Source organism: Meriones unguiculatus, chromosome 2 (genome assembly GCF_030254825.1).
Source record: "Meriones unguiculatus strain TT.TT164.6M chromosome 2, Bangor_MerUng_6.1, whole genome shotgun sequence".
Taxonomy (NCBI): domain Eukaryota; kingdom Metazoa; phylum Chordata; class Mammalia; order Rodentia; family Muridae; genus Meriones; species Meriones unguiculatus.
The window spans coordinates 115,814,322-115,832,932 of NC_083350.1; the positions used below are offsets into that span (position 1 = coordinate 115,814,322).

At 38.4% G+C, this 18,611-nt stretch overlaps 1 protein-coding gene across 1 annotated transcript in view; it reads right to left on the reverse strand.

The window, feature by feature from the left end:
- Window positions 1–1,317: 1,317 nt before the first annotated feature.
- Ptprq (protein tyrosine phosphatase receptor type Q) overlaps window positions 1,318–18,611 on the reverse strand; it is a 191,558-nt gene continuing 174,264 nt past the window's right edge. Inside the window, exons 40-45 of the mRNA XM_060376921.1 lie at window positions 8,979–9,113; window positions 8,662–8,787; window positions 7,267–7,415; window positions 6,584–6,719; window positions 1,963–2,086; window positions 1,318–1,603 (exon numbers count right to left, since the gene is read on the reverse strand). Coding sequence (XP_060232904.1) covers window positions 1,566–1,603; window positions 1,963–2,086; window positions 6,584–6,719; window positions 7,267–7,415; window positions 8,662–8,787; window positions 8,979–9,113 — 708 coding nt within the window. The 3' untranslated portion in view covers window positions 1,318–1,565. The remainder of the gene's footprint in view (window positions 1,604–1,962; window positions 2,087–6,583; window positions 6,720–7,266; window positions 7,416–8,661; window positions 8,788–8,978; window positions 9,114–18,611) is intronic.

The window sequence follows — 18,611 nt, forward strand, 5'->3', positions numbered from 1 at the left end:
TTATAATACTATGCATTTGCTTCATTTGCTTTACATGCAAACACACTGGGCAACCTTGAAAACTATTCTGATGAATCCAATTTACAGATAACATTAACAGTGATCTGGCCCATACACTAACCATGTTTACATTATTATTATATTATTTACTATATTAAAAGGAAATCTAATCAGTACTTTTCATAGACCATTTTCTGCCTTCCAACAACACAAAAACTCTGTTGGCTAACATACATTTTCAATAAAAAGTGTTTAGCTGAAACTTGGACCTCTTAGACTTCTCATCAATTTTTACTTTTGTTTTTTTGTGACTTTCAATAGCCTAAATATGTTCAATGGAGTTGAATTTGATATTTGCTTATATTTGCTACCCATAAAAACAGTATGCAAATTTTGCTCTTTTTTGAGACTACTTTTAAGAATAAAATATTTAATTGCTTGTGTAGTGTATATTAATACTAATGTTAATATTAATATTAACATGTTAATATTAATGTTTGAGGATGCCTTTGGTAATAATTTTGTATGACATACATAGCATATAAATTATAATTATGTTGTACTAATACAGAAAAGATTTTACATTAATATGTATTCTCTGTAATATGATGTAATTGTCACTATCTTAATATACATAACATTTAATATTTCGAATCATGCTTCAAGGTAACTCAATGCATTATTATTCACTTTTATTAACCATCACAATTTCTATATGTATAGTTCAACAGAAATAAGCACATTGTATGACTTTTATCATACAAGTAGAATACTATTCAGTTATTATGACTTTGACTCTGTGACACACTCACTTGACAGTGTGTTTCAATAGAGGGGCACAACCAGGTAGTGTTCTGCAAATGTAGGCAAGCTAGAAAGATACTCTATAACTTCCTTCGTGTGAGGCTGCACTTTGAAATTTTCTTTTCAGTTTTGTAAGCCAAAGATCACAGGACAATTTAAATAGCCTTAAGTTTTCTTGTGCTACTGTGTGCCAAATAAAGGCTGAATGGCCTGTGTGGTGTCAGGGGGTTACCGTTCAGCTGTCCGGGATCAGCAGATGATATCTCAGCACTCATAAAACAGGGCATTCAAAACACAGGGGCATGCATGCAAGTAGAGATCATTAGGACAGTTTTGGAAGTCATCCACAGAAAACTGCAGCGCCCTGGAGGCCAAAATAACACCGCCGAGTCCACTCTACAGCTTTTGTTCAAAATGAAATCCAGTACATAGGGAAAACACACACACTGGAACATGTACATTAATATAGTAATAATTTTATATTTGGCTTATTCCAAAAAGTATTAAGGACCTCAGAAAACCCGCATGATGTGTTTTCTTAAACATTTAAAACACACAATACTTAATTCTATAGAAAACAAATAACTATTGTAGATGAACATTTTCCTACAACTATCCATAAAATGGTGAATCCAGTTGGTGAGGCACAGCATGGGAAGCCTGAAGATTTCCTTTGCTTTCAGTTCAGAAGCAAGAGAGATAATTTTGGCTCCTGGGTTCTGAAAAATTCTATCTTCCAATTGTAATTCTTGCTCCAAATTTTACATGGTAGTTTCTTCCCATTCAAGCTCAACATCACCTAGAGCAGACAGTAATATGTCAAAGGCAGTAGTGGAGTTAACACTTCAAAAGGTCTGAACTCTTTTATTTTTGAGATTTTAATATACTTACATCATTTCTGCCTTCCCTGCCCTCCCTCCAAACCTTCCTCCATACTTCTTACTCTTTTTCAAATCCATGGCCTCTTCTCCCCCAGCCCTCTTTAATTGTTGTTGAATTTTTAACAGTAAAACATGATCAAGACAGGAAAGGCTATTATCCTAGATTATAGGGACTAAACTAGCTTCTCAGGCATTTTGAAATTGTAGCTATTAGGAATTTAATAGTCCTACAGTAGACAGTAAGCTCATGAATTGGGTGTACACTGTGTCTGCTTACCTTCCATGGCATCCAAAGAGTCCATCTTCTGAAGTGTGGAGTAGTTAACAAAACAGATGGGCTGATGGCCTCCTTTATTTGATAAAAGATCCAGAATGCACTGGTGTAAGAATATATACTGTGCCTAGACAATAGAAGAAGAACGTTTAAACAAATGGCAGGGTGGCAATTTTCCTTACAAAGAAATTTGTACTGTTACTGTGAAAGATGAACTGAATTTGACAAGTGTGAATTATCTAAGCTAGAAACAGAGTACGTTGTAGTTTGTAAATGATTCCTTTCATTTTCATCATAAAATTTGCTAAATTCGTGCAGCTTCTTACTGGTTCAAGAAGTTGCTTTATAAGATATTTGCAATTAAGTGGCAAATATTAATATAGTATTTCTTGCTGTATGAAAAAGTAGCACTATTACAGTATTTCTTGCTGTATGAAAAAGTAGTACTATTGATTCTATATGTGAGCTTCCTTTTTACTATCAGACACAATTCGGTAATTTCTACTTATTTTACAATTCCTTTGAAAAACACTAATGCTAAATTTACTTGTGAAAGTTATGAGTGAGCATTTTCATATGCCAAGTAGTACTAGATTTAGTAATAGACTTAGTAGTAGTAGTACTAGTAGTACTAGATTTAGTAATTCTGCTAAGCACTGGGACATTTGACTAGCCAAACGCCAAGGACCTGTCCTCAGTTTGTGAGTACATGTTAGTTAGCTATTGAAGCATCTTATTGAAGCTGGGAGAAGACTTTGAATGCTCAAACTGTGTGTCAAGGTTGAACTCAGTACCATCTACACTGTTAATGCTAATACCATTAACATTGATGGAAATAATGCTGTTAGCTTTAATGGAAAGTTGTTCAGACTATAAAAGTGTATGTTTTTTAAACCATCCTTACTCATGCCTGTAGAACATGCTTGGATTTAAAAGAATATCATTGAATGTTTTCTTTGAATGTATGTCATATATATATATATATATATATATATATATATGTATACCAGTAATGTATAGGTATATGTATATATATATATATATATATAAACTATACATATATATAAATATATATGTATAGGTATATATATATATAAACTGATTTTGTGAAAATCCTTAAGGTGGTCATATTCATTCTATTACCATAATCTTTTAAAACCCTTTTGGGGATTTTTCAATTGAAATTCTCTTCTGGAATTGCTTGTCACTATTAGCCATACTTATTTCTTTGTGGACTCCAAAACCTTTCCAGTAAACCTTTACCACTACAAAGGCATCTCTATGAGAGAAGAACGCTTTGATATTCGGTGCTAAATTCCAATTGGCAGCAACAGTTCCTGGCACACAGCAATTGTGTAATAAATATTTGTTTACTTCATCACATTTAATTTTCACAGCTGCCCAATCTTTACCGTTTAAGGTCAGATGTAATTCAGAGAACATGCAAAAGTCATTAGAGATCAAGTTTTGTACTGAGAGACGATCAAATTACAGTGTTTGATTTTGTTTAGACATGAAGTGTAGTCAGGAAGTAACAATTCTACTGAAATGTCCAGTATGTTGCTTGTCAAAATAACTATGCTTCCTCAAATTTATATCACACAGTGAATAGCATTATTAATATAAATCAACACAACACAATTACTTAAAATAATTTATACTCATGAATTTTGGTGTCTTTCAAAATCACATTTGAACTTGAAGTCACATTTGATATTTGAGGCTTTGGGCTGTCAGGATCTCATCTTCTCTGTTGGAAAGAATGCTGGTTGTAAACTCTGCCAAATGAGCAAGCCAAGCTGTGTGACATAGTCCTGTGGGCTCCAAGATCCCTCTGGCATCATGTGTTATGGTGAAGCAGTGGGATGCCATAAAAATTGCAGTTTCTACCTTAAACAACAATACTATACTACCTTAAGAATTCACTTTTATTTTCTGATGATTGCTGCTCCCAGGAATCATAAAATCTGTGTGGGGAGATTTAAGGGACATAGCATACATAAAATATGTGGCAAAAGTAGGATCAGTTTTTGTTTTTTGTTTTTTTTTTTTTTTTGTTGTTTTTTTTTGTACCACATGAGTTCATGCCAGCTAACTTCCAGGAGAAGCCAAAGCAGGAAAGACAGCCATCAATCAAGGCATCAACAGTATTTCAGGATGTACTAACACTCCAGAGCCTTCTCTCAGAATGGCTCTTCACTCCTAGTTTTCTGTGTCCAGTTGGTGTCTTTCAGTGGCAGGACATTGCTGGGCTTCCTGCCTTCCCACTCCTGTGCTCACTTACTATCCTGCATGCCAAGACAGGAACATTCCTCACGGAAATGAAAATCACTCCTCAGGGCAACAGAAGAAAATAAGCCATCACTCTTCAGCAAGGCAACAGCAGTTTATAAAGGCTGAGGTGAAGAGATAGTCACTTTTTTTCTTTTTTAATTACAGAGGAAAGCTAGATAAGGCATAACATCAGCCAACTAAGACAGATGAAAGACCTTAAGAGCATCTGATTTCCGACAAAGTGAAATGCAGGGAAATCTTGCAGGACACCTACTGCATCCTGGACGTGATACTTGATGCTTTAACATTTGCTTTTATTTGGCGCTGATAGCCTGCTTGTGTAAATGATAAAGCTCAATAAAGAAAGACAGCTCGAAATCTTAGAGCCCAAAATCAGCGGAGCTCAATTCTCAACTCTGTTCTGACTTTGAAACCTTGAACAAGCCATTCCCCCATTCAGCCTGATTTTACTCCAACCAACTAAGAAATATGTTGCAAGAAGTTCATAACATGTATCAAGTGCAAAATGGGGAGTCTTTATTAATCAGTGTTCTTGATAGAACACTGTGACTTCATGGAAGTCACTGCCACAAAGTTGCAAAATCTTGCAAGTGACTCCACTTATGCTATTAAAATGGGATCTAGACTCCAGGAAACAATCATTTGCACTCTGTTCCAGACAAGAACGCCAACTACTAATTCTGTCAGCTCTGTTAGACATCAGTGTTTATCCTAAAGTATTTGAGAAGAACATGTTAGCTTTCTTTTTTATCTTTATTTGTACTTTTAACTAAAACCAAGAGGAGTTGGATTGATATTGGAATCCTCCTATGACCCCAGGATAAGGAGCAGCCATCTGATTTGCAGGGTGCACTACAGAATGCATCTGCTGTTTTTTACCATGCCAACATGGATGGGGGAAAGGCTCAGAAGGCCTCACCACTAGTTATAGAGCTAGGGACAGTCAATGGCTACAAAGGGAGGAAGAACAAATTTTCTTTAGGATTGGCAAAGTTTAAGCATTCAGTCCTATACCCATGTATACATACAGGCAACACTACTTGAACTCAGAAGTGTGTGTGTGTGTGTGAACAATAATTATAGAAAAAGAGGATGTACATTTAAGAGAAGGATATGCTGGTGGGAATTTTGTATCTGTAATGTATTAAAAATTGTAATAATGCTGACTCTAGATTAAACTAGTCAAAAGTTTCCTTATCAAAAATGACTAAGTCAGTGATGTAAGAATCAAACCAAATGTAGATGATTTGGGTTGTATATTCATGATGGCACCCCTTGTGACATGTCGAATTCCATTTCTGAAACAGTCTGAGGGAAGCATGATATGGCACCTACTTCTCCCCTGTCATCACATGAGGAACTGTACATGGACATGATCTGGTTTTACCTTGTTAATCCACTCAGAACTGGGGTGTCTGTGAATGATTTGTACAAAGACACAAAGGTTAAAATTTATATACGTTACATGAAAGCCCCAATAAATGAAAACAAATTAGTATGTGTATCATTCTTCATGCTTCTAAAGTAATATTGCACCATATCACAAGTAACATTATTAACAATAATACCGTAATAAGACATGAAAAATTATTATTCCTTTTTATGACTTTGATTTTATTTGATGTGTATGAGTATTTTCCTGCCTGTATGTCTGCATACCAGGTATGTACAGTGCTTGGTTTCCTGCCCCTGATCTTCTGGTAAGACATACTGGACTACATAAAACAATATATGTAAAGGAGTTGATACGTTATTAGAAAGCCAGCAGCAGACATCAGATGACTGTTGATCTCATGTCCGTTATACTATGTACTTTATTAATGAAGAAATATGTATTAAATCTGTATTTCATCCAACGTGATAAGTAAAAATTCATAATTATTCAGCTGATAACATGTTGCAATAATCACCAATGCTAATGTGTAACAGACATAAATTCAGATAAATGAAACACACGGGAACTAATTAAAGTCAATATGTTAATCAGGGTTTCCAACTGCAGATTTTTATCACATTTTGAAGAAATTGCTCTGAATTTAATCTGTCTACTTTTCAAAGCTGTGAAATGTTAAACACTAAGCTCTGTTTTAAGTTGTTTGCTGCACACGTACCGGCAGCAATTGATTAGGATGAACAGTCAGCGAAAGCGCCCAGGTATATCTTTAGTTCTCCCATAATCTGCACCTGCTTCCCCGCACTCAGGATTTATCATAGAGGAAAACGGGTTATCAGCCGCAGGCTGTGTCAGGAAGCTGTCCCCATGTAGAAACCCTAGAGCTGGCCACCAGGAACTGAGTGTCAGCTTACCAGGTGTCTTGAGGTGTCTTACCAGATTCTGTACCATGCACATCCTCTCCCTCCTCAGCTCAGCTACTAGTCCATATATGTCCACAAAATCGTGGTCATTTATATGTTGGGTTAAGTGGTCCAGTGCAATAAACACTCCGGTTCTTCCAACCCCAGCGCTGCAAGGAGGGTGAAATCACAGGGGCATTTTTCAGCAAAGGCTGATCCACGTTCATGGTGTAGATGATAGAGGGGTGTGGCACAGATACGTCATTCTGGGAAGTTTCTTTTCTCATCGGGGAGTAGATTGTTATTTGGAGATTCTCTGCATATTGATTTTTACCAAAACTGTGTTTAGATATAGAAAGATGCCTTAATTCTACAGCTTTTAATCAAAAATACACACACATGCGAAGTGATGGATTAGAATTTTTAAATGATTTCGAGACCTTTGGGAAGTATAATCTATAGATTAAAAAAGTAAAGTTTGAACTGATAGAAATTGAATTTCTGTTTGTGACTCATTAACTCATCTTCTGCCACATAGACTTTTAGAAAGCTATATTCTGGCTTATCACGGGCAACACAATGCTTGGACATTATTTGCTCAAATGACTCTAAATTCATCTTCCATAAGCACATAAAATAGCATCATGATCATCACAAGGCGCCATCAGACTGCAGAGCATTCCAAGCAGTCGGTGGGTTCTGCAGCATCTCACTCACCTGCAATGCACAACCATAGGAGTAGTGTCGTGTGCTCTGCTCGTTCTCACCAACGTCACAAAGTGGATTAGAGGGGTGGTATTTTCAGGAACCCCGTGCTCAGGCCACCCAGTGAAGTTACACTGCCGGACGGTCATGCAGTCTCCATGCTAGACAGGGTGGCAGATTAACGAATGATAAAATGAGTTAACCGACAGGCAAACAAAGGTAACTGATGTCTTGGCTTTCACAGGAGGGTGACTTTATAAAGGTTACCTTTTCCTAAACAGAACAAATTCTGCTTACATAATTTCTAACAAGAGACCTGTTTACTGTCATAATTAACAGGACCGAGGCTGCCTATGTGGCTCAGTGGGAAATTTTTGCTTGGCATACAGAAGAGTCTAGGATGAATTCCCAGTACTACACAAAAGAAGAAAAAAGGAAAATGGTGTGTTATGATACGTTATACAATTATGTGTAAATGGTATCAGTAAAAACTTTAAACAGATTTGAAGACAGAGCATAAAATACACTGTACTATAGAGTAACATTCTGCAGAGCTTAGATTTTAAAACAATTTCACACAAAACAAATACATAAATACATTATCTATATAAAGTGAGGGCACTGAGTGTCCGGTCTGTCAGAAAGGGAATGACGCTACACAGTGGTTGCCAGTACTGTCTCTTCCCTGGGAGTTCTGGATTAAGAAGACAATCAAGAGTTGAGGAGACAGCTGCCATGACAGCTTTTAGATCTCCAGCACCCACATGAATAGCCAGGCACGGTGACATACATCTATGAACCCCAATGCTGTGAGAGTGTGGAGGCCGGGTCAGAGACAAGTGGACCACTGAAGCTCATTGGCCATCCAACCTAAAGAAGTTGATATGCTTCAGGTTCACTGTGAATCTCTGTGTGGAAGTGAGAAAGGTGACAGGCCATCAAAGAAAGACTTCCAACATTGTCCACTGGCCATGCACATCCTTTCAAGCACATGTAGTCATATGTACAGGGGAACATATACACACACCTGTACATAAACATGAGCATAAACTTGAACACACCCCAAGTGTTTAGGACTCAGAGATGGAAGGTATAGAAAACTGTTTTCTTAAATAATACAGTTTCATAAAGCAAACCCAGTACTCTAGGAATTTCTTCCTTTTCCTATTTATTTTCCAACCCACGAGTTTGCTAATTGTTTGAGATATACTGTAATGGCATGACTTAGAAAGAGACAGTAAAATGCATCCTGCAGTGCATGCATCAAAATCAAAACATTTATATAACAGTGGGAAAGCACGGTCAGATATACAGCTATCTGTGCAAGGATAACTGATTACTTTATAAATTTAGGTCAGTCAGATTTTACACTATCTTCACTTTTCCTCTTTTTTATTTTATTTTTACCCTTTCGATTTTCAGATCCCTGATGGTCCAATCGATCTGAATGTCCTCCATAAGTTTTGTAATTACTATGTCTCCGAAGACTGTCACTGGCTTGTTGTCCTCCGGCCAATACTGATGGCATCTGATCTGCATCCAGAGAAAATCAGCAGTCATGAGCCATTATACCGCTGCTCTTCAAAATCATCAAGGCCACTAAGGCAAGGCTGCTGTACTCATAGATTTATTTGATGATCTATGCACAGGACTAGCTGGAATGTTCACAAATATTAATACAACTGTAAAACAGCACATTGTTGAAGATACTTCATATAACTCACCCGTCCTTTCTCAAAACATTGTGTGAGCATCACTAATGTTTTCGCTCTGGTTTCCCATACCATTCTCCAAAAATCCCCAACTGTTCCTGGCAGTGGGCCTTGGGTAGCAATAAACTCATTTGGACATAAATATCCCTAGAAGGATGCAATTAAACACACAGCATCAGAATTTACATTGTACTAGTGTATTTTTACTTTTAAGCAATACTAGAAATACATTAGTTGTAAATGATGTGGCTATTTAAAAATATTGTCCACTTTTGAATGGTGAATAACCTTAGACACTCTAAACTTCATTGTGACTAGAAACCTCACAATCTAATATTGTGTAAGGAATTTGATAGTAGATTATGTAAGGGGCATGAGGTGAACAGATAAACCAAACAATGACACCGAAGGAAGAAAAGGAAGACTTAAAGATCCAGGAATTTGTATGGAATATCAGTAGTTCAAATAGAAAATATTAAATTTCAACTATTAAATATTCAAGTTAAAATGTTACACAACTAGGCATATGCATTGGGTTTGGAATTAAGGAAGAAGTTCTAAGTAGAAGATACTGTTACTTGCAGTCATCTGAATAACTTAGCTCATCAGGAACATGAGTGCAGAAGGAGACAGTAAATTCAAGGATTGTGATCTAGATCAGCCCAATCCTTGCAGATCAATCTGATGACCAATAACCAGTGTGGTATGGAGGAAAGTCCAGAGATTCTGACAGATCTGATGAAAGGGTGGAGGGGCTAACATCAGATGCAAGCAAGCTTCCTGAGTAGCTAGCTGCTGATCTCATAAATAGCAAATTTTTGGTTTTGTTTGTTTGGTTTTGTTTTGTGTAGTTGATGGTTTGTGTGTTTTGAGCTTCCTTGGCATCAAAGCATGATTTGAATAGTCTGAATAGCTAAGGAAGAAAAAGAATGAGAGGTGAGCACAGAGAACTCCCTAAGGGACTCTAGTGTGAAAGGGGCACTGCTCTACGTGGAAAGGTTGGGTGTGCTGGTGTAGGTGACTAATCCCAAAGCTTCAGGTGTGGAGTCAGGCACGGCAGGAGCTCAAAGTGAGCCTCAGCTACCCAGTGAGTACCAGGCCATCCTGTCTCAGAAAAGAGGATGAGGAGGGAAGCTAGAGAGATGTCTCAACAGTTGAGAGAGCTTCATAGCCTCCCAGAGGGCCAGAGGTTAGTTCTAACACCCACACGAAGATGTTCGAAAGCACCTGTAACTCAAGCTCCAAGGTTTTCCAGGTCTCTTCTGGCTCCCACGGGCAGCTACCCCAACACATTATATGCATAAAAATACACACGGGCATGCACACACACACAAAATTAAGAAGTTAAAAAATCTTCAACAAAAGAAAGCAACAACAGAATGAACATGGATGTAGAAACCTCTAATATAATATTCTGAAATTTCTCTGCAAGATGAAGGAAATTGCAATATATTTTCTGGGTTTCTCAAAGAATAACACTAATGTAGGAGAAGAGAAACAGAAAATTCTCAGTCTATGTTCGTGGAGATGAGGGACTGGCTAATTAGAGACTGGGTAGTTTGTCTTGGCCACCGAAGAAGGAGTGATTCTATGGATGCAGGTGAAGAAAAGGAGGCAGCCTTTATATCAGCAAGACAGAACAGCCAACACAGTTAGGTAGGCATGTGGAACAGACCTTGGCGATGAGAGAACGAAAGAAATAATCCTTAGAGCAGGGAATCGAATGGGTTAGGGGATGGTGACATGATTAAAAATTGAGAGTTAGTTGCTGAGTAGTATTCCATTGTGTAAAAATACCACAATTTCTGTATCCATTCCTCCGTTGGACATCTGGGTTGATTCCAGTTTCTGGCTATTACAAATAAAGCTGCTAGGAACATCATTGAGCAAATGTCCTTGTTGTGTACTTGAGCTTCTTTTGGATATATGCCTTGGAGTGGTATGGCTGGATCTTTAGGAAGCACTATTGCTAGTTGCCTGAGAAAGTGCCAGATTGATTTCCAAAGTAGTTATACAAGTTTACATTCCCACCAGCAATGGAGGAGGGTTCCCAATTCTCCACAACCTCTCCAGCATGTGTTGTCACTTGAGTTTTTTTTTTTTTTATCAGTTACATTTTATTAACTCTGTATCCCAGCCGTGTCCTGATCCCTCATTCCCTCCCAGTCCCTCCCTCCCTCCCTCATCTCCACCGTGCCCCTTTCCAAGTCCACTGATAGGGGGGACCTCCTCCCCATTCATCTGATCCTGTTTTATCAGGTATCTTCAGGACTGGCTGCAAAGCCCTCCTCTGTGGCCTAACAGGACTGCTCCTCCCTTCGGGGGTGGGGAGACCAAAGAGCCAGTCATTGAGTTCCTGTTAGAAATAGTCCCTGTTCCACTCACTTTGGGAAACCAATTGGTTACTGAGCTACCACAGGCTACATCTGAGTGGAGGTTCTCGGTTATATCCACACATGGTCCTTGGTTGAATGTCAGTCTCAGAAAAGACCCTGTGCCCAGATATATTTGGTCCTTGTGGAGCTCCTATCCTTTCCCCATCAGACTAACTCCCCTTCTTTGTTATGATTCCCTGTACTCTGCCAAAGGTTTGGTCATGAGTCTTTGCTTTGAAAACACTGCTAGTTAGAGTCTTTCAGATGCGCTCAGTAGACTCCTGTCATACGTTCAATGCACATCCCATCTGTCTTTCTAAATGAGGATTGATCATCTTACCCCATGTCCGCTCAATTGATTATCTTTTTTAGGTGTATAGATTTCATTATGTTTATCATATCTTATAGGTCTATATAAGTGAGTATATCCCATGTTTGTCTTTCTCCTTCTGGGATATTTCACTCAGAATGATCTTTTCTAGATCCCACCATTTGCCTGCAAATTTCATGATTTCCTCCTTTTTGATTGCTGGGTAGTATTCCATTGTATAAAAATACCACAATTTCTGTACCCATTCCACCATTGATGGACATCTGGGTTGTTTCCAGGTTCTGGCTATTACAAATAGAGCTGCTATAAACATGGTTGAGCAAGTGTCCTTTTTGTGTACTTGAACAAACTTTGGGTATATACCTAGCAGTGTAAACTGGTACAACCACTCTGGAAAGCTATCTGGCGCTTTCTAAGACAAATAGGAATAGTGCTTCCTCCAGACCCAGCTATACCACTGCTAGGTATATACCCAAAGTTTGTTCAAGTCACTTGAGTTTTTAACTTTTGCCATTCTGATCGGTGTAAGATGAAATCTCAGGGTTGTTTTGATTTGCATCTCTCTGATGGCTAAGGACTTTGAGCATCTCTTTAGGTGTTTCTCTGCCATTCTATATTCCTTTACAGAGAATTCTCTATTTAGCTCAGTACCCCATTTTTAATTGAATTACTTGATTTGTTGCTTTTTAATTTCATTAGTTCTTTATATATTCTGGATATCAGCCCTCTGTCAGATATTTTGTTGTTGAAGGTCTTTTCCAAGTCTGTATGTTGTCGTTTTGTTCTGATGACTATGTCTTTTGCTTTACAGAAGCTTTTCAGTTTCATGAGGTCCCATTTATTGATTGTTGCTCTTAGAGCCTGTGCTGATGGTGTTCTGTTCAGGAAGTTGTCTCCTGTGCCAATGAGTTCCAGGCTCTTCCCCACTTTTTCTTTTAATCAATTTAGTGTATCTGGTTTTATGTTGAGGTCTTTGATCCACATGGACTTTAGTTTTGTGCAGGGTAATAAATATGGATCTATTTTCATTTTTCTGCATGTAGACATCCCGTTGGACCAGCACCATTTGTTGAAGATGCTGTCTTTTTTCCATTGAATTGTTTTGGATTCTTTGTCAAAAATCAAGTATTCATAGGTGTGTGGGTTTATTTCTGCATCTTATATCAGGGATTGAGATCAGGGATTGAGATACCTCCAGATGATATGTTGTTGTACAGGATCATTTTGGAAATTCTGAGTTTTTTGTTTTTCCATATGAAGTTGAAAATTTTTCCTGAGTGAGGTATCCCAGGAGCAGAAAGACACACATGGTATATACTCACTTATAGAGACCTATAAGATAGGATAAACATACTAAAATATGTGCACCTAAAGAAGATAAACAAGAAAGGGGACCCAGAGTAAGCTGATCAATCCTCACTTAGAAAGACAAATGGGATAAACATGGGAAGTAGGAGAAAACAAGTAAAAGGACAGGAGCCTACCACAGAGGGCCTCTAAAAGACTCTACCTTGTAGTGTATCAAAGCAGATGCGGAGACTCATAACTAAACCTTGGACAGAGTGCAGGGAATCATATGACAAAATGGGTAGTCAATATGACCAGGAGAGGACAGGAGCTCCACAAGGACAAATATGTCAGGACACGGGGGTCCTCTATAAGACTCTTTCTCCAACCAAGGACCATGTATGGATATAACCTAGAGCCCCTGCTCGGATGGAGCCCATGGCAACTCAGTATCCAAGTGGGTTTCCCTAGTAAGGGGAACAGGAACTATTTCTGAAATGAACTCAATGACTGGCTCCTTTACCTCCCCCCTCCCCACAAGGGAGGTACAGCTTTGCTAGGACACAGAGGAGGACATGACAGCCGGTCCTGAAGATACCTGATAAGCCAGGGTCAGATGGAAGGGGAGGAGGACCTCCCCTAGCAGTGGAATTGGAAAGGGGCAGGGAGGAGATGAAGGAGGGAGGGTGGGATTGGGAGGGAATAAGGAAGGGAGCCATGGCTGGGATACAAAGTAAGTAACCTGAGATTAATATAAAAAATAAAAATTAATAAAAAAATCTCTAGTTAGTAATGCTAAGAGTTTCATAAAGCCACTTTAGCTAGTAAAGCCACTTTCCTCTGGTGAGTCAATTGGTACACATCTTGGTTTGATCATAAGAATTTCTCTAATCATATCTAGGGGAATGGAGAATTCACACAGAGGTTTCTATAAACAAGATAGACTAAGTATCAAGGATGCAGACAGAGAGAAGAAAAATAATCAAAGAAATAAAAAAAAAACAAAAGGAACAAAATAACAGAGTATGAAACATAAACTTTAGAAGAAGGTTAGGTATTGGTTGAAATGGAACAGGCTGAAATTCTGGTAAGATTTACAGGTTACAGCAAAGACGGTGAGTTTTCAAGGTCAAGGGATCTGGGAGGAGCGGTTTGGAAGATTGTAGAGAGCCTACACTGCTGGTGGTGGTGAGGTCTGTGCTAAAAACATCGTGATGATGGTGAACAGAGGGCAAGTTACTGAGAAAGATCAAGAAAATAAGGAGCGTGGCAGGAAATCAACATTCTGAATGGGTTTTGACATTACCAAGAGTTAGGAGAGAGGTCGTGTTGAGAGAGCAGTTGTGGTTTTTGGAGTTTAATCTAAGAATCTTTGAAATAGTGATTAAAACAAAAAGAGACAGCATGTCCTATACTTGACACCACAGTCATAAGTTGGTGGAGTCAGTGAGGAGGGAGAGAGATAGGCAATGAGGAAGAGCAGCTTAGCCACTCTATTTAGGGACTATGGGCGAGGACGTGGTCTCACTAGAAAGCCAGGTTTGGAAGGAGGCACCCTTAGAGGGCAACTTGGTTAGATACTGATTAATACCACACACCAGGAGTTTCTCCATTTTACAGAAACTCAAGCATAAACATAGAAAAATAGAAAAATAGTATCATTTCTTTAAAAGTTTTAGCACATATTTATAGAAACCACACTAAATGACCCTTATTTTCCTGGGTGGTAAACATGCTTTGTGCACTTTTATTTTTGCTGTTGTCAGCCTTTTTTTCCTTTCCTTTCCTTTCCTTTCCTTTCCTTTCCTTTCCTTTCCTTTCCTTTCCTTTCCTTTCCTTTCCTTTCCTTTCCTTTCCTTTCCTTTCTTTTCCTCTTTCTTTTCCTCTTTCCTTTCCTTTCCTTTCCTTTCCTTTCCTTTCCTTTCCTTTCCTTTCCTTTCCTTTCCTTTCTTTTCCTCTTTCCTTTCCTTTCCTTTCCTTTCCTTTCCTTTCCTTTCCTTTCCTTTCCTTTCCTTTCCTTTCCTTTCTTTTCCTCTTTCCTTTCCTTTCCTTTCCTTTCCTTTCCTTTCCTTTCCTTTCCTTTCCTTTCCTTTCCTTTTCCTTCTTTTTTTTTTGTCAAAGAGTAAATTGAATTAAAAAATGTTAAAAGAGATGTGTTAGAGAAGACAAAGGTGTTGGTGGTCCATGAAGGCTTTGGAGCCAAATGTGTTTTAATCACCTTTTCCATTGACAGGGTGAGTTTTAGATGTGTAAGTTTTTTTTTAATCTCTCTTATACACCATTTATACATCCCCATTTATGCCTTGCTCTTCGTATTTAGAGGACAATTAGATTTAAGTTGTTTTTTTCTGCTTTAAGCAACTTGATTTTAAAGGAAGGCTAAAGAGACGTGAAATGTGCTAGGGAAAAGGCTTGAGACCCTATTTTATTAGAGTCAGGCGAGCACAGTACTTCTTTTTTTACTACTTAACCTCTAGCTTTGAGTATTGATGTATGAAATTCACTTTCTCTGAGAAGAGACCTATTACCTAGGAAACTTTCTCTGAATTTGAAAATACAACTGGTGTTAAAGCTATAAAATAATTAGAAAATGTAGTATGAGTTTCGTTGCACATTTCAGTTCTCAGTGTCATCATTGACTCTCCATGGCAGTTTTCATGGCTGCCCTTGGGTGAGTTTCTTTTTTTTTTTTTTATTTTATTTTATTCTATTTTTTTTATCAGTTACATTTTATTAACTCTGTATCCCAGCCGTGTCCCGATCCCTCATTCCCTCCCAGTCCCTCCCTCCCTCCCTCCCTCATCTCCACCGTGCCCCTTTAGCCTTGCCTGTGAGTTACTAGCCGAGAAGTGGAAAACCTACTGAACTAAAAACCCTCTACAGCAAAAGTAACATCCATTCATTAGGTGCTCCTGCTGTGACACACCCTGTGATTAGCTGCCTGCATACATTAACTTCTTTAAACCTGCAGCAGCCTTTAAGGAAGTATTTTTGTTCCCCAGTTATAGATGTGGACGTCTGGAGTGCCCGGGGTCACAGACACAGAAGGACAGAGAATGGAGGCGCAGCCCTGCTCTGAAGTACATGTCCATCACTCCCACCTATCTCAGTAAAAGTACACCCTTTAGTGAACCCTTTGCTCACTGTCTGCCAAGCCCCGGGTAATGTAGACTATGTCAAAAAAGCAATTTAAGTATTACAACAAAGCAGAATTTTTTTTCTTTTTCAGTTCAAATACATTATTATTTAATCTTTCATCTTAGTAGCTCCAAACCCAACATGTCATTGTTAATAATACACACAGCACACACGTGGTTAAAAGCTGCTGGTGGAGCATTTCTGGCATCAGGCTTGGCAGATGCCCTCTCGTCCGTAAATCTCATTTTACCATTCCTCCCTCTGAACTGTTCTAGATGTATCGACACAATTAGCTGCCTGTGAGGCTACAATCTCTCATCCCCTTCATCCCTTATCAAAATTTTATGGCTTGTCACTAAGTCCTGGCTAAAGAAAGACAATTTTCCAGCCTGGCTGAGGACAGAGGAACATGGCTATGTGGTGCTACATGATTCTGGTTGTAACTCCTGTCCCTGGAGCCTGTTTTCCTTCACACAGACAAGTTATTTTGTTGCTTCCCTTTAGTCCTCTTACCTTTGATCCCAGAAAGAGAGAGAGAGAGAGAGAGAGAGAGAGAGAGAGAGAGAATGCCAAGGCTGCTTTGGCCTCTGTCTTTTGCCCCTTGGGATACTTTATCAACTTTCCACTGAAAGTGTCATAACAAAACTGGTAAATTGGAGAAACTGAAGTGCCCCGTGTTTTCCAAGGTAAAGAAAGACCCAGTAGAGGCGTGAAAAAACACTGCAGTATCATTGTTATACATTCTTCCCCATTTCTGGTATCTCCAGTACAGGATGACTTCCTGGCAAATATTAACAATACAGTAGACTTCCATAATCCAGCCAGCTTTCACATGAAGTCCTTTCACCTGTTCCTGCTTATCGTGGACGTCACAGGAACTTCTTGGGTGAGTTGGTTGGTTATTCATTTTGTTTTTTTTTTTATATTTCATATATTTTAACATCACAATATTTTATATTCCAACACACTAGGCTTTCCAATTAACCAAAAGATTGTTTAAGCCATCTTTCTTACAAAGTATGTATTTATTTTATGTCTGTAAGCACTGACCTGAATACGTACATGTGCATAATGTGCATGGCTGTACCCTCTGAGCTCAGAGGAGAGCATCACATCATAGTGAGCCATCCTGTGGGCGCTGGGACAGAACCCAAGTCCTCTGCAAGAAGCACAGGTGCTCTTCACTATGGAGCCACCTCCCTAGCTCCTGCTTAAACCATCTCATCACTTGCTAATGGTTGCCTATGGACAACTATACTATTTAGAGACAACACTAGAAGTTTCTAAATATTGCTTTGCCCTGTCATCTGAATGCTTCTGTCGTGCTTACTGGAAATCATCAATGGTTTCCTTTTTATTCTTTTAAATTCAAAGTAGATTCCTTTCTCATACAATACCTCCTGAACATAATTTCCTCTTCCTCCACTCTTCCCAGCTCTCCTCCACCTCCCCTCTCTCCCAGATCCATTCCCCATCCATTTCCCTTCAAAAGAAAGCAGGACTCCAAAAGACAACAACCAAATTCTACAAAAACAAAAAAAACAAACAAACAAACAAAAAAAAAACAAGAAGATAAGGCAAACACCCTTATATAGAGACTGGACAAGGAAACCTGATAGAAAGAAGAGTCCTAAGAGCATGCAAAAGAGTCAGAGTCAAATCTGCTTCCACTGTTAGAAGTCCCACAAGAAACACCAAGCTAACAAGCATAATATATACACTGATGACCTGGTGCCGACCAGTGCAGGCCTGTGCTTGCTGCTTCAGTTTCTGTGAGCCCATATCATAGCCTGTTCCACCATTTGTTCCATATTTGGAATAACATTTCAGAAAATGAGGTATTGATTTGGATATACTCATTGGAAAATTGAAAATAGTATATGACTTAGCCTTATCCTACTCTGTAATAATGCAAGGCATTTATTTGATCACTAGAAGAGTGGTTATACTTAAAAATCTAGATATCTAGGCATTAATGCATAAAGTGATACTTAAACAGGCCTAGCCTAAAATTAAAATTAGTAAACATAAAACTTCAGCATAATATTTATGCTGAAGAATTACACATCACAAGGACTCAATCATTTACTAAATGAATAAAGCATTAGATTCAAATGGTCATTTGGACAGAGACCTAAAGATCTAGCATCAAAACAGCGTGAAATTCCTGTCTCCTCTAGACACTCCCTAAAGTGCTGTGTGAAGAAGTCTTCACTTCTCCATTATCTACTCCATTGACAATGAGACCCAATGTCTGATTGTAATTTTAGAGTTAATATTGACTAATAAAGAATTAAAATGAAATCTATACTCACACCACTTCACAGAAGTTCAGAAACAATAAGTACAATACATAAAAAAGGACGAAGTATCGTAGAAGGATCTCAAATAAATTGAAATACATTGAAGAAAGTGGCAGGCCAGTGAGTAGGAAAATATCTAAGAATAGGAAAATAATATAAAACTGAAGATTGTGCACAACCGTGGAAGTCTTCAAGTATCTGCCGGCTCACA